The following is a 23,812-nucleotide window of genomic DNA, read 5'->3' as shown; positions in this document are numbered from 1 at the left end:
ATATGACGAGGCTGTGCTGCCAAACATAATGCAATAAAGTCTGCAGAACAAGGTGGGGGGAGAAAATACGGCATTTACCTGACAGGAGATCTGCACAAGGTAGACCAGTTCCTTGGATTCGCAGCCGTTCCTCGTTACTTCATTCTGTTCCTCCGGGAGCGAAAGCTACACCGAGGGAGCGGGGAGGGGGGTGGAGAAAAGAGGGAGAGAGAAAGACCAGGTCAGTGAGCAGGGCTAAGCCAGGCACGTAATAATGCACGAAGCACAACATTCACATCAACTTGCTCCAAGACATGCTGAGTATCGGGGAATCGGGGAAGCGCTCCTCTGTCTGGATTGTCAGACAGAAAATACTCAGCATTCATGGCTTACACAGACCCTCGAATGCCATTGGATTTTGGCACCTCACCTGATAGTTTAAAAGTAAAAATAGGGCTCAAAAATGAAACAATCATAGGCAGGCACACTGTTCAAGCCAGGGATTAAACCCCTAGCTTACAAGCCTGCAAAATTAATTGTTCACTGAAAATATCTCTATAAATATTCATGTATCAGATAACAGTGATTCCCCCTCCAATTTTATTCATTTTTTTATTTTATATGTTCAGGCAGACATTACATAATAAAACATATCTCCCAATTTCAGTGTTGTCAAGCACTTTACCACAACAGAGAGTTTTATGGCACCATTCAGCACGTACAGAGTCCTTCAATACAAGATCAGGATGTGCTTTGCTCCAGAGCAGTGAGGAGAGATGTAACCGTGTCATTCCTCCACATGTACCGAGCGCCACGACTAGTCCTACTACTAGTCTTGCCACTCCCACTGGTCTCGATATCCTGCACTTAAAATGGCTTATAGTTAATGATCTTCTCTGAAAACAGAAATTACGAAGTGATCATAAGCAATTAAGACTGTTTGCCAAGCAGATAAAGACATGAAACGTCTTCCAGAAACTGTTTTATAACAGAAGAAGTGATCCTTAGCCAGTGCAGAGCCCCAGGAAGAGAAAACCACGAAACGCTCCCTTAAAGGTGCGCGGAATGGGGTGAGGGATCTCCAGCTCTGCACACCGCAGCCATCACTGCCAGCGTTACTCCTCGTCTGACGGACCTTAACCTGCACAGTGAACGCCCTGCCGTACTGCCAGCAGAGTGCCTCGCCTGCTTTCTCAAGCAGAAATGACGTCAGCTTAAAGACAGAAAGCGCTGAAGAAGAGTCCAGGACTTTTTACACAGAGGTCTTCTGGATCTCTCTTGGAAAACGTGTACATAAAAATTTAAGTCTGTAAAAAACTGGTAATTAGCTAAGACCAAAAAAACCCAACGACAAATGAAAGCAGAAACTAACATAAGACCGAGGAGAAAAATCATAAATGGCTGTATTTGCATGAACGTAAGCAGGAGAAAATCAGAACCAGGTGATTAGAGGCACGCACCTCCCGAGAAAGACAGGGGTGTAAGGCAAAATCTGCTTAGGTGTAAATGACCCCGACACCCGGCGTGAATCGAACTTTGCATTAGCCAGCACCTCTTGCCTCTTTGCACACAAGTTGCAGAGCACGCAGACTCAGCGCTCTTCCTTCACTAGACCTAACTTCCTGAATACTAATTTCTCTTCTGATGGTTGTATACAGGAGTGCTAAGAATTAAAAAGATTTTTGGACCAAAGAAAGTCTTTGGATTTCCATAATTTACTGTATTTTTTACAACACTAAATGTATTTAGAGGAAGAGAGCACGTGCGTGCAAATGCTCACCGCTCCCTCAGGCTGGTTACACAAATACAACTTTCTCCTGCTTTGTGGCAGTCCTTCTGGGCAAGCAAATGCAAATTTTCCATCCAAGGATTTGTCTCAGAAATCAAGTTTGCACTTTCAGTCTCCACTGTTGCCTAACAGTGTAGAGCAGTGTAAAAAAACGGTACCCAACTGGGGACATCTAAGAGCCTTTCGCTGAGGCTGCTCTTTACATAACCAGGACACAGCAAGCCCTAAAACACCGTGCAAGCTCTTGAAGCTGAAACCCACCCAGTGCCACCTCCGTGGGACACTGCCTTTACTCCACCGTAAATCCCCTCTCCAGAAAACCCACAAAATGCCTCCCTCGGCCGCTGCTGCAGCTTCTCCTGCACCACTTGCTCGGCACGCTCTCTTTTCGGCTGCCGGACAGCCTCTCGTTGAACCTATAAATTCTCCCTTCACAGTGAGTTTTCTTCTGTGAAGCTTTCCAGTGAGAACTTCAAAGGTTTTTACGCACGCTCACATCCTCACGAGGTTGGTGAGCCGTACAGTCCCAGAGAAATCTTTCTACCTGCTGCAAAGGATCTTTCACATGGTGAGATTAATTCCACTAAAAAAAACGCATTCCAGAAAGTGGCAAATTTAAAGCTTTGTAAGAATGACGTTTCTATGTGTACAACAGCTTGCAGCTTGCTGCCATCAATGTGATTCAATACGATCATTATTGATTTCTGCACTACATTTTCCATCCCACTTTATCATCATTCTCTTGCTATCAAATGTTACATTTAAAGTGCTACTAAGTTTTGAAACTAATTAACAGTCAAACAAAACAACCAAGCACGCAGTAAAGGAAAGCTAGTACATGGCTGGACTTCTTTTCCACGTTTCTCAGGTAAGAAGGAGCTCCAGTTCAACTAAACGCAGGTTTCCTACTCAGGGAGAAAAGTTTCCATCCTTTGATCTTCCCCACGCTTATTTAGCGTACGTACACCTACTCTATCGACCCACAATGAGAAACCTCAGGCCTTGCCTTCCCTAAGAAGCTCAGGGCTAAAGCCCACCACGGCCGGCTCCGCTGACCTGCAGAGCCAGCAGCCAGGCGATGAAATCGCCAACTGACAAATGCAGGAACATATCCAAGGCCGGGTTCTGTGCAACACAACGCGGGGTAGGAAAAGGTACGGGTCAAGTTAAGACAAAGGTTGAATTGCATCACCTTTCCTCTTACACACACCGTAATTTACACCAGTTTGGACTTCAGTCAAGCCAAGTCTATACACGAACTCTCCAGCAATAGCAAGTGAATCATCTGTAGGCGTGAGGTCCACGTGTGTAGGACGACTCAGTCACAGCACTCTTTTCATCTGAAAGAGCACACCTACCCGAGGATTAACCTACTGATTTACATCCACTGACTTTACACCCACGAAATTAGTTTCCACTTTCATGCTTCTGAATGTCCCCATTTAGACAAACTCACTGTAGCGAGAAGTGACATTTTAAACCCATTGTAATGCCCTATATATACGCAACTGTCTTATTTCAGAGTAAAGCTGTAAAAGCAAGCTGAGCGAGTGTCCCTCTTCCTGCAACCAGCCTCGTGCCCACTGAGAGACAGAGAGAGCACAATTGTCCACACAGGAAAACCTGCTACAGGTTTTATCCTGTAACATAACTGTCCTCGCAGCAAAATACGCTGGAGGATGAATATTTGCTTATGCTCCCTGTTCCCCATGTGGCATCATTTTTGCTTGGCCCTGTTAACAGATGTGCATTAATGCTCTTCAAAAATCACGGATGTCCCGATGTTTAAAGGCCTCTCCTCCTGCAGCATCCCTTCTAAACAAAACATCCTAGGAAGTACAGGTGCACCTGGGCCTGATTTGAAATCCAGGGAGCACAAAGCAAAGGTCTCTCTCGACCTGAGCGGACTCTGAACACGACTCGCAGGCAGAATTTTGTTGACTCCAGATTGGGAAACTGAATTTCATCTTCTTAAAGGACAGACCAAAGACAGCAGGGTCTTGTGGATACGCCTCTCAAGAGTTTCAATGTGCATAATCTGAGATAGCTGAAATCATCTGTAAGCAGTATTTATGGTAACTAAAATATACAGCAGACTTTACATATACGGCTTGATATATAATCTGCACTGCTCATTTTTCACTTTGAAAATGGCTGTCAAACTTCCTGAACCTGACAAACAATGATGATGCATTAGGTTCTGTTAGATTCATATATTCTTGGAGTATGTACGCTTAGCCAGCACGAGTAGATATGTCTCCATAAATTCTGTTTCTGGTATCCTAATCTTTTCAGGGGCAGCATTTGCTGATACACAAGAAAGCCTTAAAGCTGGTCCTGCGACACATCACGCTTTAACAGGTGTATGGATACTGCAGAGTGCTGCCAACGTTACGCCGAGGTATTGTTCAGATTCATCTTTACACAGCTAGACACTGGTTTGTGAGCCTCCACTCTGCCTTCTGCAGACATCCACAAAGAACTGACGAGCGTATGAAACCCTGGAGCAGTCAGGTAATTCCTCCTCTACCAGCAAATTCACGCTATGCCACTCTGTGCAGCTGACTAGCAGGAGCTGTAGTTCCTACTACAACGATCTGCCAAATGATGGGTGACTATAATCAACCGAACAGCAGCAAAGACTTCCAAGAGCAGGAAGCCAGCTGAAGAGGCAATCAGGATCTCGCAGCATCAACAGTAACAGCTTCACCTCGGCATCTTGAAAGACAAAATTAAGCCACGTACCTTGCTCGTTTACAATTTTGGCAAGAAGAGCAGTGTTTGCTAAGACTTTATTGATTAAATATACAGGCAGGAGTAGCTTAAAATGCTTCTAGTTCATGTGGCCTTCCCACCGCGTGAGAAAAAGCAGCTCATCTCTAGTAAGCTAGCAGGTAAGGACAGTGATTACAGGAGTCTGCTGCGGAGGATAATTTATCAGTTACCCCTCTTGTAGGGATAAACAGCAACAAAGTACACAGGGGGGCGAGTAAGTTACGATACGGCACATTCAGAAGTCTTCAGACGCTCGGCAGTTTCACAGAGTGCAATTCTGTGCATCTGCACTTCTCCTCCGGAACAGGGGTTAAGAACAACAAAACAAACGCTCTCCTCTCTCCTCTCCGAAGTGGCTTTGGAAGCTCCCTTCTGCTCTCCCTCCAAGAATAATGCTCGCATCACACTCTGGCAGGTCTGTGCTTGGAGCAAAGCAGCAGGCGTTTTGAAGACTCATTTGTCTGTCTGGAGCTCCACAATCTCAAGCCTACTGCGAACCTGTCTGGAAGGCGCGTGGGACCTGCCACGTTCTGCGCGCAGAGATCCAAAAAGCAAGGGCTAGTGACTGCCGAGAGGACTTTGATTAGAGCAGAGGCAGCTTTTAAGTGGCTCCGTTTCACGAGCGTGTTTCACTTGTCAGCGTGACCACAGGCAGGAAAATAATGAACAACTTTTGAGATTCATGTGTTTTTACGCTATAGATGCTCCTCTTATAAACTACCAAAACTTTTACAAGTCATTTCAAGGAAAAGCACTATATAAATCTGTTGCCAAGAGTAGGCTTGTTGGCTGCTAAAGTGCCAAATCCTTACCAGGTAAGAGCTGGCTTTGCTCTGCAAGGTCAGCGGGGCTGTGTCTGCTCCTCCTAGCCGTGCCTCCGACCCCCAGCTGCCAAAGCAAGCCCACTGAGATAGCTTTGGCTTTAACCTCCTTGCTTCCCTTGTTTGCCGAGTGATGGTAACTCCACCATCCAGCTCTCCTGATGAAAGGACGATTTATGAAAAGCTTGGAAAGCCTAGATTTGATTAATCTATGCAACTTAATTTATTTCAGCTTCTGCTTCATAGAGCCATGAACGCTCGTCTCGCTCGCACACGCTTATCTCAGCAAGTGAGTAACGCAGAGCCGCTGGCGGAGAGCCGGCACGCAGGCCAGCACAAACTGAAAGAGAAGGTTACAAGAGCTTTGGCAAATCTACCCTATGTGTTTGATAACTAACATTGTGAATTTGCTTTGCTTCCAATGACATAACTCATTTTGCACAGTCTTGTTACCTAAAGCTTAAAATCTTACCCGCAGCTTAAAAAAATCTAAAAATGAAAAAAAAAAAAAAGAAAACAAAACAGAAAAGATAAAAACAGAAAAGAAAAAAAAACCCAAACAAATCCCCCTCCCCAGTGGAACTGGAGTTAAGGTTAGAATTTAACGTGGAAGGCATTAAATAATTAGATAATCATTAATTAGAGAATGAAAACTGTTGGCCAGGAAAATATGCTTGATTCCTTCTCCCTTCAAAACTTTCCCCTATCCGTTTCCAACTAGAAGGAGCAGAATCATCCCTCCCAAACTCCACACCTGCCTGCATTACCTGTGCTTTAACTAAACCAGTCCACCAAGCAACTGTCTCACGTCGGAGCTGTGGAGCCTCCACTGACCTGGGACATACCCCGGGAAGACCACGCCAGGGAGCAGCAGAAGCCTTCACAAATGAGGTTTATGGTATCCAGTGTTCCACACCGCATCCCCCCAGCTCTTATCTGAACCCCTCTGAGAACGATGCGCTGATTGGGAGCCAGCAGAAAGCCAAAAAGTCTGCAGCTTCTGCCTTACTGGGTGTGTACGCTTGTGGCTGGCTCCTGCAAAAAGCTTCAGTGATGCTGTTAGTACATAACGGACACTGCATTAAGCCACGGGGAGCAATTAATAGCTCTTCCAGTGAAATGCAAGCACCACCACACATATCCATTACCAAGCCTGAGCTGTCAGCTGCATTTCTGGCCCCTCACACCAAGCTGCTGACGGAACCATGCCTGTCCCCGACCCTGGGCAGCAGGTGCCTCTGCCCGGGCGCTCCTCAGCACGCAGTCCTGCGCCGGGTTTGGTTCGAGCTGCCTGCATCAAGTGCAACACAGGCGTTACGGCCATAAAACCCGCTGCGAAGCAACGGAGAAGTTGCACTTACTTGCGCGTAACGCAATGCAAATGCACGTTCTCATAACGTGAAAAATGCATTTCATGGCCAATCAAAGTAATTAAGTACATCAAATGAATACAGCTGCTCTCTAGAGATGAAAAGAAACGGCAATGCATCGTAATATTAAAATTCTTAGAAGTTTGCTAAACAGTATAAGCAAGGTAAGCCTCATCAGCAGACCCGCTCCTTTCACTTTCTGCCACAACCTGTCCCGGACCCACTCCTTTCACCTTCTGCCAACACCCGGCCACCAGTGACCCCACGCCAGCGACTGGCAGCAGCCAGCCCAGTGCTCCAGGCAGGAGGGAGCGGTCCCGGGAGATTCGAGCTCCCCAGGATGGAAGGATGTGGTGGGGCAGATGGCCAGGAATCAGCCTCACGGGCAAGCACAAACTGCAGCAGGTTTCCTCTCAAACACAGCACACATCTGTAGAAATCTCGAGGAGAGAAGAGGTGGCAAGAACGCCGAAGAAACGTCTTTCGCCAGGAGCTCTAAGTCAGTGGAAAGGCTGATGCTTTTCCTGGCAGAGGATGTGTCATTGTTCCAAGGAAACCTGGTAATCTTTTTATGTTTTTCCGAGATGGAATTTAAGGTTAACTCCCTGGCGAACGCAGCCAGACACATGCAACTGAAATTTCTGCCGCTCATACTCAGCCATGGCAAAAGCTCATTAAGTTTCCAAACCACTATTAAATCTGATAATTTTTTCTGACAGTATTAGGAGCGGATTTTTTTTTTTTCCCCTTTCTAAACCACCACACTTCTCGTCTCCTTGATGTCTGTCCTCTCGCTAATTTACAATGTTTGTGCAATTTAGCAAATCAGACGAGGGGAAAGCCACAGGACAAATGCCACCTTTATGCATCACTTTGGAATGTATGCATTGGGTGAAAAGTATGTCTGATGGCCAAGAGCAAGAAATATGAGGCTAATTTTCTGGTGAAATATTGCTGTGTTTTATTTAAAAAAAAAAAAAAACCTAAAGCCCAAATATCCTTGGGACAAATCCTGAAGAAATTAAAAGCCTTAATGCTGATCAAACTCAGAGATGCAGACTCATTATAAGAAACAGCTTTTATTAGCTCTGTCAGCTCCAGCCCCTAACAGACATTACTTTCACTATCTCCTAAATTACCTTGGTGATTCAAACACCACTTTTCATTTGGCTGAGTCCATTACTTGCAGCAGTTTGTCTTGTAGTGGGGCACCTTCAAGACCTGGTTTTGGATATATTTGAAGCTATTATTTTATCATATTTGAAATTTTAGGTTGGCAAATCTTTTCCAACAGGGAAACGTTTTCTAATTGCTCTGACAGCACAAACGTATTTAGCTGGCCTATTTTTCCTCTCTCCAGATTTATCTTGCTAAACGTACTAATTATACGCCCACACGGTTCCCCATCTTCTCCTGCTTTCTCCTTTTCATATTGAACTGTGGCTTCAGAGCTGGAAAACAACATTTCTGACAGCGTGGCTTCTTTACCCAAGCACAAATATCTTGAAGTAATGATGAAAGCAAAGCCAAGAAAGACACGCTCAAAGAATATTTTTAAATCTGAAACTCCACTTCTCCACTGGTATTTGAAATCATCCCTTTGAAATCTCAAAAGCGGCACCCAGGAGCAGCAAGTTTTACCAAGGGCTACAATTTTGCAGAAGCATCGCACAGATTAATTGTGGCCACATGAGGTCCCCAATATTGGCATTGAGGTTCACAGCATAGTTTAATTTCATATTTGGATGCTGAAAATAAACTCCAACACACCTCTGCAGTAAGAAGGCAAAATGGTCCCATGAAGACAGCCTGGTTTTCCCCCATGGACTGAGCACAGTACACCAGAAAACACGACGGGAACATGCAAGGAGGATACTAGCAAGAGAGGTGAAATTAAATGCTGGCCTCAGTTCTCTTCCTAGCAGACACAAGCTCGCATCAAATCACAGGTGTACTCAGAAGGCTGAATTTTATGCAAGTACAAGCCCTAAGTAAACTTACAAGGTTGTAGGATGTGTATTTAGCCTGTAGTTACTTTCAGAACTATTTTAAGCTTGCAAATCACACAAGACATTTTTTTCCTATGGAAGCATGATTATTCAGCAGTCAGCATCCCTTTAACTGAGCTTCACATTCAAGACTAATAAATCCTACCGTCGCTTATAAATATGCACAGCTAGAGAAAAGGGCAGATACTCTCTCCACAGCAGGATCCTTGAGGTGCTTTAATCAGACTGGATGCAACAACAGTTCCATCTGTGCCCTATATGCACAAGATCAAGTCTCCCTTGGGTTATTTTGTTATTTTGTTTTTAATAGAAGCTTCCAATGAGGTCATGCACGCGCGCTGCGCATCTCGGTACCTCTGAGCGAGGCTAGAACAGCTGCCACACTCCTTGAGTTCCTTCCCAAATCAAAACTATGGCGGAGGACGACTCTAAAGACAGAGGAGAGTACGCCAGGCACCCACGCTGACAAGAAACAGAGCTCCTGCGGTGTGATTAGCTGCTGCAAATTCCTAAATACGCACCCACCTGAACTCTGCCGCAGGGGGCTGGCCAAGGGCATCACTTCAGGTGGCAGAAAAGATGGGCATCTCATGAGATTCAATTACACCTGGATTCGGCACCTGATTTAGAGGTCCATTCCAGAATGCAGTGCTGGACAAAGGTTACTACGGCCGTTCCCACTCCTGCTCGCAGGTTTTTGCTCGTGCCATGCCTTTAGAGCAGGCAGCTGCCCTTGCTCAGGCAAAGCAGAGGCAGACCCCCGACAGACGGTGGACACGAAAACACACGGCACCTACCCGCAAGCAGCAGCCAGCTTCAGACTGAAATTCAGCAACACCTTTTAGCACTGACTCCAGTCACCGGCATCGGTCTGACGGGTGCTGATTTCCATTACGTTACTCCAGCTGAGAACGATGGTTTTGTTTTATCAGTGATGAACACCACCTTTGGTTACAACATGCAGCTCACCAAGCGTTTCCGTGTATGCAGGTCCAGAAGCAGGCCCTTGTCAGGAAGGATCTGCACAGGGGACGGGGTGCTCAGAAGACTTCTTGCCAGGGAAGACTCCACTGGAAATACAGCAGCTTCTGACCTGATGTTTTTGAAGTTTACCACTGTGACTGATGCAGGACAGTTCCACTCAGTATTAAAGGCAGTCATTTAGACAAACAGTAAAGGATAAGGCATATCAGGTCAATATTAATCAACTAAGCCAGAAATACAAAATAAATGTGAAAGCAGGCGTAACACTTGCCCACTGCCACATTTCTGTTGCACACAGCAAGAGGAGACGGGAGGCAATTCCTCGTGACTTCTACCCTTTCCGATCTCACACGCAGTTCTGGAGAGGTGGGTCCTCGCCACGCCACCCTGTCCACGCTCGGCTGCTACGGTGACGCCGCTCTCCGACACGACGCACAGCAGGATCTAGTCCGTGCCTCTCCGAAGATGAACTCAGGAGTAACCCTGACAGAGTCCGACTCTTACTGCAGCCAGAAATGCGCGACTTGGAAGGATCTCACTTTCAACCCCTGATTCCAGGTTGAGCTGCCAACGCAGGCAGCTTATGCCTATGCTGCTGGAGTTTGTTTTAATTCTTAAGTCAAGTGTGTTTGATGCCTGAGCTTGTTGAGACCAAAAATCTCAGAGAGCTGTATCAGAGACACTTTTCCCAGATTTTCCTGTATTAAGTTGCAAATGCTTTCTCATGGGGTCTCACCCTTTTATTTCCTCTAAATGTGTAAGAAGGTCAATCTTCATAAGCAATGAAATATTCATAACAACTTCTTAGATGCAGCCATTAGGGACTCCATTAGGCAAAACCAACTTCTTAGGGTCTGAAAACAGAATGTTTTCATGAAGTTAAAATATCTGATGTTATTAAAAACAAACTAACGAACGCCCCCGCCACGCGGCTGCATGCAGAGCAGTGCCTCGGGCACTGGATGATTGGCAAAGAGGACACAACATCCTGGAACGCCCCGTAAGCCGGATTTGCCACCTGTGGCTTTTCTGGTTGGAATGCAGTGGCTTTGTCTTTTGCCTTTAAAGCTCTACATGAACAGAGCGTTAAGAAACTTCCTCACTCCACGCAATCCAGGCTACAGAAATAATGGCCATAAGATAAATGAGACCAAAACATTGTTATGAGAGAACTTAGATTAAAGCCACTAGGCTGAAAGCTGCTTTTCACCTTAGTTGGGCGAAACCTGCGTTTTCTGGCTCCTTCGTAAGAAGCAGAATCCATCCCACTTGTAATGACATCTAGGAAGACGTGGGAGAAATACAGAACTACCAGATTTGCTTCACACATTTCTTTCCTGCATGGTTTTTTGCTTCCATGATGACCTCATTTTCTCCTCCTTTTCTCACGGGGGAAACTACTTCCAGTCCCTGGGGTTTCAGAAGACACCAGGGAAACATCACACTAAGAAGTCGCTCTCAAACAAACGTTTGCCACGGACACACGGTGGCTGTACTTTTGCCAGTCATACAACGGGTAATAAGTTACACATGGTGCCAAGATGGAAAGTCCCTGCATTCGGTAACTGTGACCACAGCTGGGGAATCACTGCCAGAGCGTAAATCAGAGCATGGACGGGTGCAGGCAATCACGTTCCTTCTGCAAACTCCTCCTCAGGCGAGCTTACTAGGCCATACCCAACACCACGCTAACCAGGCTCCAGGGCTACAGCAGCCCTGAAGCACAGGAGTCAACGGCCACGTACTCTGCTGCACGGACATGTGCCTCAGGGATTGAAGGACTAGAAGATAAATGGAAAGAATCTGTAACTAACTCCATCTATCCTTTCTGACCACCAAGAGACATACCGTGGGATAAAACACAGGGGCAAAAGACAGTTTTGCTAGCACACCTATGATGGAAACCAAAACCACAGCTATCCCAAAGAAAGCTCGTAGGGGTGAGCCCAGCCTCAGAGACATGAACCCATCTGGCTTCAGTAACTACAGAGCCTCCGTTAGGGCATGTTGTTGATTAAATGATTGTTTTGTTGGTCGGAGAAAACAGAGCGTTCCACGCTGACAGGCACAGGAGGATGTGTCACGTCTCGCTCCACAGCCTCAGTACTTTCACAGAGCATGCTGGAGGACTGACACCCCGACCAAGCAGACCTGGCCACCCTGGCTGGAGGAAAGCAATGATCAGGGCACTGCCTGTGCCCCCCACGCAGCTTGCTCTACAGACCTCAGGGCTCACAAGGAAAGGAAAGGAAGCAGTAAGTGTAGGGCAGGAAAAAAGGAAATTAAAATAATACGGAGGTACACAAGTTCTCTCTTTCAACTTCATTCTCCGTAAAATAATATCACATAAATGAAACAATTCCTTAATAAAAACAATTGGAAGGATGTGTTTAAGCATATAGGTTCCCATTAATATTACACTGCTGACAAAATGTAATTAGAAACTTTGCAGCAATTCCTGGCATAGATACCTCCAGGTACAAGAAACCAGGCCCCAAGCAGAGGGTTTTGATTTGCTTTTGACAGAGAAGAGTCTGAACACACATTCAAGCGTCTTTACGGAAAGTGCCTTGCAGACTGCATCATGCCAACAGCATTTCTGGAGCTGGCTGAGGATTCTGACCTTCTCGTTCTGTTTCAAACTTCTGAGACTTGACTCTTTTTAAGCTGCCAGTACTCCTGAGGAGTTTCTCCCGTAGATCTCCATAGCATGTCCAGTTATTCCCTACAAATTCCTAGCTTTTAAAATGTGAAAGGTAAAAAAGAAAGCAAGGGAAAACCCGGCTACTCACAGAACTGTGTTGTAAGGAATCAGCATAAGAAGAAAGCCACAAGTCAAACAAATAGATTCCAAATAATTAATTTAAATCTCACAGCTGCTGAATTTTGTGTGCGAGAAGCACTGCCATGCGAACTGTGGAGTATTTCGAAAGCAGCTAGTCCAAACAGTCTTCCTTCCCCTACTCTGACTGCTGAGCCAAACACAAACACATAAATAAAACACAAAAAAGCTCTCAGTTTCTTTGATTTATGGCAAATATTAAGCTCAGATTTTTGAGTAACTCAAGCACTGTATCACCAGCTCTTACTTGCCACACTAAGCAAAAACTCAGATGAAAGGTGTCACTCAGCCTGACGCAACTAACGGAGTAAAAAAAAAAGTATGTAAAGAGATTCCCTTTATTCACAGATGCAAATCTGGGTGCAAGGGATAAAAGGTTTAGTGGGCCATGTGAAAAGCAAGGAGCAGAGATCGGCAGGAAATAGGAAGTGGTTGAAGTCCAGCTCTCCTACACAAAAGGCAAGGAGAGCTGAGCCAGCACAAAGGGAGAAGCTATGACACGTCCTAACAGCTTCCAGTGACTTACGATTTCCAAACGAAGGAGCAATGGCAATTCTCATCATTCTGTTGCAGGGCTCTTGTAGATGCTTTGCACCCACTTGCACCATTTACTGAGAGCTGGGAACAGGACTAAGCTGCCTGTGGCAGGAATTCCAGAGGTAGGCACGTGGACAAAGTCATTCCTAGATAGCCCAGATGCTGATTTTGTCCAGTTAATAATTTACTGGCTAGGAACAAAAAATGCGTGCAATCTTGTAAAACTTATCTGTCTACTGTACATTTGAGAATGATTCCTGTCAGTATGATATCTGAGTATTCTGTGTCTCTGCACCTGATTCAAGATTTATCCAAACCTGTGTTTCAGATACATACACTCTGAATCAAAAAGAAACACGTAATAAGGGTTTACAAAATTACCCAGATAAAAGTTCAGAGTGCATACGCATTCACATTATCAATAGATGCTATTTTATATTCCAAGGACTATTTTTAAAGAAAGATGCATGAAAGATCAAAGAAAAGGAAATAAATTATAAAACCTTCCAGTTTTAAAAAGCAACCTTTGCTAAACCTACCCTCGTAACAAAGGAAGCGTTCTAGGCATTATTAGCAACAGTTTGGAACACATCTAGCACCACAAAATGCAATACACTCCTTTTTTTACTGGCCCCTCATCTCTCTAATCAGCAGAAGATGCACTAGAAGTTTAAAAATATGTATCTGAACAGCCACTGACTCCAGCTGAGGTTAGAAACCACTACTGGGATGTTCCCCAGCCCCACTCCCAGTTAATCCCTTCTACCTCATTAATATGGCTTTCAGACTGACTTCCTCAGTGCAACAAATCTTTCCAAAGGCCACAGGTTAATCTCTGGAAGGAGAGCCACAGTTTGCATTATCCTGAGCTCTAAAATCTGTAACACAAGACAGTCTACACTAAAATGCAACAAACTCCCCCTTCAAACTACATCTGATCACTCTGCAAGGAAAACACTGCCTGTTAATTTGTAATCGGATTCATTCTTCATTGTCACATTAGCATTTGGTGCCATCCTTAAGGCATTCTTCCAGCTGTTTTTATTTTAGCATTATTCTTATATTGTGCCAGCAAACAAAAAGGATCTTATCTCAAGGACAGAGGATCTCTGAAAGGCTGTGTACTACTTACCCCTGCTACAATGATCTATTCTTTCCATGGATGGGATCCCTAGCCAAGGCCTAACAGTTCCAGGTCTCTCCGTAGCTTCCCAGCAGCTAATTGAAAAAACCTTCCAGGCATCAGCTCCGAAATGCGAGAACTCCAGGCTAGCAAAATCAAATCAAACTCCCCACATTCGGTTCGCTCGCTCCGCTCTCTTCCTGGTGCCGCTGCTTCTTCAGATGAACGTGCCTACGAACAGCATTCAAGAGCTGCCTCCATAGCCCCGTTAGCCGTTTCCACACTGCCCATTTCATGCTCAATTTGCGCTGTGGAGAAATCAGCGGTGTTCCTTTCTCTCTCGCTCGCTCTCTCATTGGAAAGGTCCCACAAGACAAGCCGGAGAGTTTAACAAGAGCCAAGAGAAACAGAGAGGGAGGGAATGCATGCAGGGATTGTGTTCAGGCGCGGCATACAAGTCTGCTGCTACAGCTCAAACAAAAAAAAAAAAAAAACCAGACAGCAAACTGCCATCACACGCCTGAAACCCAGCACAGTTTAAGGCAAGCTGATTCCTCATCGTTCCTTCTTCTCCACTGGTATCGAACTGCTCAGAGCTAAAGCTCCGTGAAATTTCTCTCCAGTCCCTGGTGCTGTGCAAATGGCGAATCAACGCAGGATACGTGCCCTACTGCCTAGGCACAACGGTTCTCTGTTCCCTGTACACATTCCCTAAAGAAAATAAGTATTTAAATAACAAAAAGTTTGCTGTCAACATCTTCCCTGTTCAGTTAACAGCCTAAATACGTTAGCTTGTCCGTACTATGATCACAGAATGAAGGATCCTCAAGCATTCAATTTTGCAGATCATTATTCAGTGGCAGGGTTTCATCATTCAGCACCTGAGCACCGATAACCACTAACAAGGAGATCGCCCCTTTCCCCAGCCCAGAACTCTGTGCTCAATTTTAAGTGGGCATGGTAATTTAACCATTCAAAGAACTATTAGTTCTAACGAATACCACACCATGTAATAGGGCTACTGCAATTTCACAGCACTTCTGCCAGTCCCAAATATCGAGGTCTAGTCATTCCTGTTCAGAAAGAGGCATTTTGCAAATTGCTGCCCATGTAAGTGGTTCTAATTACAGCCAGTCTACCCTTGCCTGGCATTTATTTCACCACTAAAGAGAAGAGAATACAATTAGCTCCCTCTTCTCACATCTACGCTTCTGAACTCACAGGTTAAAATGAAAATCTTCATATCTGACAATTTCTTAGTACAATCCCAGGCCTTTATTACAGCAGTTGGCCAAAGAGCTCCCTGGCCAAATTCCAGTTTCACTTTGCAGCCCAATTCAGGGATGTTGTAGAACATGAGACAGGGATAAGTTAGTTCTCAGAAGTTACAGGTTACTGCTACCGCCTTCATCTTTCAAGAGCCAGTAAAAGCTTTTACCCTGAATTGTCAGAAGTCTGTCTTGTATTTAATTTCTTATTTCACTCTCGCTGGTGCTCTGTTTGAAGTAGCTACTTCACTTGGGACACTACAGTCAGTCTCCGGGATGGGCTGCCCAGCAGGAAAAATGACAGCAAATTATCACACAAGCACGGAACGGCGTTAGCACAGAGGCCGGTTCCGTTAACATCACACATCAGGAACTTCCCAGAAGTTCACGTTTTAAGTCTAACTCTGCAGAGCACAGATTTTACACAAAGTCTCCTCTTATACATTTTCATATTTATTTCTCTAGCAAGTGGAGTCCATGACGCAGTGAGGTGACAGAGAACTACACTTGTTCCAGTCCTGCCACCCGTTCTCCTGCCTATGAGCAATTCTCCCAACTGCCCCTGCTCGCTGCCCACACTGACAACAAACTTCAGTCTCCTTCACAAGCTCACTCGTCCGTACCCTGCGTGGTAGCGTAACACAGACATCCTCGATGCCTGAACAGCATCTTTGCTTGACTTTGAAGACAATTCATCGGTTTTCACCTCTCACACATGCACAACACGGTATCGCACAGTACAGGAACACACACTTTAAAAGCTGATAGCGGTTTCCCGTCATTAAGTTTCTCTTTATTCTTTCAGCTGTGAAAATACCCTAGAGAATTTGTAATGCTCAATGCGAGCTGTTTAAAGAAGTCGAAAATTAGCATTGTTGAAAAGCAACTCGGTTTCTTCTCCCCAACCACCCTCCAAAACTCTACTTCTCCCAAACCTCAGAAAATTCCCTTTCCATTAAAGCACCTTCTTAGCTCTTACACTGGAAAACTTTTCACAAGGTGACACTGGTTGCTGTACTTTCAGATATGACAAGTTCACAACATTTGCTTCTCATACACCTAAATAAATGAGACTATAGGGTGCTGTAATGGCACTAAGAAAACAAACATTAGAGCATGATGGAAGTCAGTGTTTTTAAATTAAATCACCTAGGCCACCTCAAGAGCAGCCTTATTCTGTGCAAAACAGGGTAGTAGTCAGCAAGCAGTAGCCCTCCAAGTCCTGCTCTCTCTTTACCACCCCTCAGCCCATCCGAATCCGATTCCCAACTCCCTCTGGCACCTGGTTTTCTCTGATAAAATTAGAAAGCAATTCCTGACACAGAATTGGTGCCGCTAACGATGTGTAGACTGGCCCGTCATTGGCACAGAGAGATTATAGAAAGTGACAACGAAGAAAATCTCTTCTGCGGACAGAAGCATGCTTGCTAAGGCAAAGAGCATCCTCAAATGACCTGTAAAAGGCAAGAGAGGGATGTCTGAACGGTGGTCCGTACCACTGACTTGCCGGTATTTTGCTAACTAGTAGCATGTATTATTCATAAGTACATGGAGGATTTTAACCACGCAAAACAAGCTTGACTATAAATTTCACTCCCCCTTTTCAACTAGCTATGCTACGTGCTCACATTATTCCTACCAGACAGCTAATTTCCTTCTAGCTGGGGAAAAAAACACCATCAAATAACCAAGAAAGCTCTTATTCCCTCAACTGACAAATCACGTTTTAACCAGCTACAATGTTGACTGTTCTCTGCATTGATTTTATTAAATGAAATCATTGCTCGCATCATTACAAACAACAACATTCCCATTTGTGCAAGTAGGTAGGAAGCCTGGTTGAATTTCAAACTCTGAAATTAATTTCTGGCTTATAAAAAACAGCAGCAGCATTTCACCTGCTGTAGTACAGCAAATCCGTGTTTTTAATGGAGAATACTGACACTGGACAAACTCAGCTACATCCTGGGTTTATACAGATCTCTAGAGGAACTCTGAAGAACAGCTCCTTACAACCTGCCTGGCACGCTGAGGCACAGCCTACACCACGCAGGCACACCTCGCCTTGTCCCCCCTCCACCACTCCTAACAGGTAACTATGCTGCACCCTTCTGCTCCCGACCAGATGGAGCTGGGGATCTCTGCGGGGCCTCGTAGTGCACCAAGAGAGAGCAGAACCCGAGGAGCAGTGGCGTGGAGGAAGCACCCAAGCACACGTACTAAGTACAGTCAGTTCTCTGGACAGGGCTCTGCTCTCTCCGTTTCCTTGGTAATGGGGTTGTTGCTGGAACCGGTGACGAGCGATGGCCACAGCTGAACAGTTTGGGAGCTGGGGGAAACTGTTCGTGGAACAAATGGGTAAACGGTGTGAGCTGAAGCTACGTAGCTTCTGCTCTTAAAGCTTTAAGCTTCTGCTCTTAAAGGCAGTCTGCATCAGGTGCCTGTCTTTATGAGCAATGTTTCAAAGAAGGGTTAACACGCTTCACTGCCAGAGGAAATGGTGCTTCTAAGAAAGCTGCTTTTTTGCTTTTGCTGCACACCTAGCAAAAAATATTCCCCCTGTTGTCACAGACAGAACCTCAGTGCCTGGCACCAGGCAGGTGTAAATCTACTTTCTGGTGAGCAGAGCGGTCAACGTGCCTCACAGTCCATCATGTTCCCCTCTCCATTGTAAAGTTCTCTAGAGGAATAACACAAAGTTTTCCTTGAGGCTGCCTCAGCTCTTTCCTAGAGAAACCATCTCTTCCTCATTCCATCAAGCCCAGTCCCCAGGCAACACCATCGAAGCACATGAGTTTCCCAGGAACCCAAACCAACTCGCTCTGTCAAACAGGGGAGGGAATTAGCCACAAGTGACATGGCGTGTTTTGCCAGAGACAAAACTCTTAGCACTATCCACAGCACAATCAACATCAGGTATTTGTTCTCCCCCTCGCCCCGCTGAGCCGAATTAAACAGTTCACTAAAAAATCCTCTTCTGGCTGCAAACCAAACTTCGCTTCCGACACAAATTCCCCGAAAATTGCGGTGCCTACCATTTCAGAACTAGCAGCCAAAAAGAAAAACTCAGCCTGTCTCCAAAGGAAACCACCTTTAGTCACTAGTTAATTGACCCCCGTGAATACAATACCAGACATTTGGAAATAGGCACTTTGATATACAAAGTACACATGCCCACTCTTGTGTGTTATTCGTTACACCACAGGCTATGCTCAGAAAGGGAAAAGTAAATATCTTCCACGTTACTGTTCAAAGCAAAGCTAATTCAATGTAATGATGGGCTTCCATAGCCACATTTGTTATTTCTGAAATTAAATTCAGGGTTCTGATAGGATTCTGGCATGTTTGGTACTTTTTTTTGTTTGTTTTTTTTTTAAATGCTACTGACCTTCCACCTATCTGCAGAGCAGCACATTTCTCAAAGCTCCCAGTCAAATGTGAAGCATTTCAAACTCTATCAATGGCCGTGGTTTCACTTCTTGTTGTTGTTGTTTGGCTCTGTGTTGATTAACACATGTAAATAAAGGCATCTGGTGTTACCTCTCTCCAGTTCCATTTCACACCCTATTAAAGTCTGGTTTCACAATTAATTGAAACCAAAATGTCATTATTCAGAAATTAATCCCCTCTGGCAGTCTTTGCCATGCTGAGGTCTTAGTCACTACCTGGGGAGACACAGCCCCCCTCCTACCAGTACTTAGAATTAAACGATACCAAAAATGGTGTTGGAAAAGGAAGCAAGTCTGCAACCAAACCCCTCACGTTACACGCTTTCCAGAACAAGGGAGGGAAGGATTCTTCTGTCCCACTGACAGGAAAAGCTATATTCTTCCCTGTGCAGGATTTAAAAGAGACAGCTAAGAGACAAAAGTACAATAGCAGACAGACAGCATCAGCAGTGAAGTAGTGTTTCTCCTGCACCGAATCTACTCACCAACAGGTCTGAAGAACAGGAAAGTCAGATTCAGCTGGCCTCCAGTTTGGTACGGTCAGGGATGTGACCTCCACACAGATTCATAACTGCATTTTGTAAGCCATGAAAGCATAACGGCAACAACAAACTCAATACAAACACCTGCTGACCACTGGACACGCTCAAAGCCCCAGAAGCTAATTTTTGACGCAGACATAAAGGATACAAAATCAGCCCACTGCCCGAAACTCCTCCTCAGGCTGGGCAAATTATGATGGCTTCTCCTGCTCTTTCCTACTCCCCGGCCCATCCTCACTCCAAAAAATCCCATGCAATTGCCAAGATGAGATGTTTTGAGAATTGGAACTTCCCGGTGCTAAAGTTTTATCACAGACATCTCCACCAAAAGATGCAGCTGTTTGGAGTAGCCTGGAATTAGGTGTAAGGAGAAGATCACTGCTGTCATGAATCACAGAATGGTTGGGGTTGGAAGGGCCCTCTGTGGGTCACCCAGTCCAACCCCCTGCCCAAGCAGGGTCATCCAGAGCAGGCTGCACAGGACCGCGTCCAGGAGGGTCTGGAATATCTCCAGAGAAGGAGACTCCACAGCCTCCCTGGGCAGCCTGGGCCAGGGCTCCGTCACCCTCAGAGGGAAGAAGTTCTTCCTCCTGTTCAGCTGGAGCTTCCTCTGCTTCCGTTTGTGCCCGTTGCCCCTTGTCCTGTCGCTGGGCACCACTGGAAAGAGTCTGGCCCCATCCTCCTGACACCCACCCTGCAGATATTTAGAGGCATTTCTAAGGTCCCCTCTCAGCCTTCTCTTCTCCAGGCTGAACAAGCCCAGCTCCCTCAGCCTCTCCTCGTAGCAGAGATTCTCCAGTCCCCTCCTCATCCTCATAGCCCTCCGCTGGACTCTCTCCAGTAGCTCCTCATCTTTCTTGAACTGGGGAGCCCAGCACTGGACACAGCACTGCAGATGGGGCCTCACTAGGGCAGAGTAGAGGGGAAGGAGAACCTCCCTCGACCTGCTGGCCACGCTCCTCCTAATGCATCCCAGGAATTTCCAGACGATGAGCAGCCCGAGAGCCCTTTCCACGCTAGATGGCATTGCGCTACAGATTATCGCGGGGATTAGACAACGATTCTGCTTCCTAAGGCAAACGCCAGCAAAATCATCTTCCTGCTGATGCAGCCCCGTCCCTCGGTGAAACACAACTGTGTGAATATTTACAGCGTCGGGACAACGGAGACGGCTCTGTAAGAGGAACCACTCGCTCGGTGGCTTCAGGCAAAAACAAAGAGGCCGTTAAATGAAAGGAGCTGGGCTGTTTATTCATTTATTTAAAAGAAAAGTGACTTTGCCAGGAAACAAAGCATCCCTTCTCTCACTGTCTACCACTGGACAGAACAGGATACTCACTTCGGCTGTGGCATCGCTCCCCTCCATCGCGCGGAAGGGACCGTTTTTATAGCTCGCCCGTTCAGGAGCTGCTCCCGCAGAAAAGCCGCTTGGATGGGCCAAGGATGAGACGGCTTTCCAGTTTTCGTCCACCCTTTTTCATCAGGCTCGTTTATATGCTGGCAACGCACGTTCAGGATATAAACCACCTAGAACCTATGATGTGTTATTGTTTAAGCTTACTGAGAAGTGCATTCATCCATCGTCAAAAAAAGACTAAGCCAGTGAATATAAATTTTTTTACAGCTGCATAAGATATATACACTCTTTATCTTCCTGCAGATGGCATTTCATAAAACTGCTGACTTTCAAGGAAAGTGCATTAAAATCACTGAGTTAGTTACGACTGCCTTTTCTTCTCTGAGCTCCAAAATCCATTAAATTCTGTGGGAGGTCACTGACAATTTTAGTCGTAGTCTACTTTTCCATTTGCTGGAAACAAGCATATTATTCCTCTGAGAGAACTGAAAATTGATACAGTCCTGTCATGCCAGGCTATTAGTCTCTTACTCACTCGCTTTTTCTGTTTTCCTCCCCACTAAATCAATATTAACTTTTTTTTCCACATTGATAAGAATCAAAGACACTGGAAAAAATGCCTTATATACCTGAAACACCAGCAGGAGTTCCAGGGGAGGAGAAAGAACAACAAAAAAGACCCAGAAACAGTAATTTTGATGGGGGGCAATAAGAATTTGTTTAAGGTAGTCATTGATCCTGTCTCCCTGTCACATTTTCTCAGCACCTTTTCTTACTCAGAGTGCAAATAGATTTCTGCTATGGTTTCCCACCTTCATGTCAGCTAAGGGAGGTATTCATGTTAATTTTAATGCACAGGCCAAATCAGGAATTATGCTGGGCTGAGTAACATTTCTCATTTTGCATTTACAGAGAGCCAGTAACAAGGAACCAAGCTCCTAGGAGCAAAGGCAGTAGACAAAACTTAAAAATGCACACAAGGGAAAAACAAACACACCCTGCAGAGCCTCGCAAGGCAATAGCCTGGTTGTACCGTATTTGGAGGTGCAGGACATGAACAAATCTGAAGTCTCATTAGGAATTGTACGTCCTGGCTTTTACGCAAGCAGTTCTGCTGGCACGCAGCCCCAGCTCCTGCCCCTTTTAACAAGTGGGACCCGTTGCTCAGCAAGGAAGGTTAGAGGAAGCAAACCCAGCATTCACAGAACTGCAAAACCCATGCCACCCATAGGTGATACCTAACCTCCTCCTAACACCCTCCCCTCCACAGACCTGCCTGCCCAGTAATTCCATGGGCTCAGGAGAGCTTGTGCTCCTGAAGTCCGACTCCAAACCAGTCATGGTTACCTTCCAGGAGCACTGGAAAACCTGGCCTTTACTCTATGTTCCCCATTTTTACCTCTCTTCTGTCACCAGGTACAGAGGGTTCCATCTTCTTGAAGTTACTGCCTGTAGGTGTATAGCCCCCTTCTAGACTTGGATGAAGAGAATAAGCTCAACAAGATGACAAAATCTACCTTTGCAAATTATGAAGTAGGCTCTATAAATGAGAATAAATAATGCAGACCAAATACACTTCCACAGCAAGTCTGGTCTGCAGGGTCTTCAAAAGCCGTATGCAACAAAGCTGAATGAACCTGTCAGCGTTCAGTAGATAAGCAGCCACCGTCAAAATTTTTTAAAAAGCTCCAGCAACAGAATGTAAGCAACAGCAAACAAGCTTTGCACATCACTAATAGGCAAACCACATCTTTCTGAGAACGAATTTACAGAACTAGGCTCAAGACAGAAAGTGGTGAGGGGGGGAAATCTGTGTTACTACCACGGCATCTGAGAACTCCGTCCCCAGGAGAAGGTTTATTTATTATCTGGCTAAATACCAACTTCTCTGGCTGACAAGAGGAGCAGCAAATGAAGGAAAATAATCTCCCCTTAGTTGGCAGGAGGAAGCGATAAAAGCTGAGGGGAAGCTTACTCCATTTCCTCCCATGACCCCAGAAGTGGGAAAGATCAACAACCACTCATCTTTACAAATCAGGCTCTGTGAAACCCAGCACTTCTGGCATTTAGCGGTGCCTACATCCCCCGGTTTTACATAAAGGTTAGTCTATGACTAAACTGACCACTGAATGCATTTTAATAGAATACAGACACAGCAGAGAGCTATAGGACTCCCAGAGCTTTCAAATAAAGCCCGTGACCTTTAGCTACTTGCCGATTACTTTGCCAAACTTCAGCTGGGGGCGAAGGTGCAAACACGGTTTTGTGCACGCGTGCACGTGCATGAGAAAGGACGTTTCAAAATTTCACATCTCAAACCCCCCCCCCCTTCCCTATTTTTGTAAATGAAGGATATGAAAGTCTATGTTCCACAGCTGGGTTCAGAGGCACAGCACAAAACTGACATATGTTTTACATCACCACATGCATTTTTATACAAAAACTTCAGCGAGTGCTAAAGCACGGAATAGACTTGGTGGAAGCACTTCCCCTCAGCTGCTCCCTTCTGGGAAAAGGGGGCTGGAAAACAAAGCGAAGACGTACACGGACAAACTGATTTTCTAAAAACAAAAGTTTTTCTAGGAGGAAAAACAAAAAGCTTTCTCCCTTAGCCAGATGTTGCATAAAAATATCAGCCAGACTAAAAATACCTGGCTTTAACACAAAGCTCCCCGGGGTTATCACAATGGATGTATTTACTGCATCCTTCCTGCTCTTCATGCGCACAAACACACACACACATGCGTGGTTCTCGTCTTCTGCTACTCACATACCCGTCCTGTACTCTTACAGCTTCAGCTAGTGCCTTCCCACGTCACGATTCACCAGCAAGTACGCTGGCGACGGTGCTGTGCCCTGTACAACTTCTCTAGTAGCGCCAGCCGCTTCTCCTTTGAAGACAGGGGTGCCCAAAGCATCTGCAGGCTTCAGGCAACTCAGAGCACACCAAATTCAAAACACACCTGA

General features: G+C 45.5%; 1 protein-coding gene across 8 annotated transcripts in view; it reads right to left on the bottom strand.

Moving 5' to 3' along the window:
• Positions 1-23,812, bottom strand: part of ARHGAP32 (Rho GTPase activating protein 32) — a 275,382-nt gene that overhangs the window by 121,502 nt on the left and 130,068 nt on the right. For all 8 annotated transcript variants that reach the window (XM_075442313.1, XM_075442318.1, XM_075442319.1 and 5 more), the window contains one exon: positions 79-165. In XM_075442313.1, coding sequence (XP_075298428.1) covers positions 79-165 — 87 coding nt within the window. The remainder of the gene's footprint in view (positions 1-78; positions 166-23,812) is intronic.

Source organism: Opisthocomus hoazin, chromosome 24 (assembly GCF_030867145.1).
Source record: "Opisthocomus hoazin isolate bOpiHoa1 chromosome 24, bOpiHoa1.hap1, whole genome shotgun sequence".
Classification (NCBI taxonomy): domain Eukaryota; kingdom Metazoa; phylum Chordata; class Aves; order Opisthocomiformes; family Opisthocomidae; genus Opisthocomus; species Opisthocomus hoazin.
This window is presented reverse-complemented; position numbering and strand designations above follow the sequence as displayed.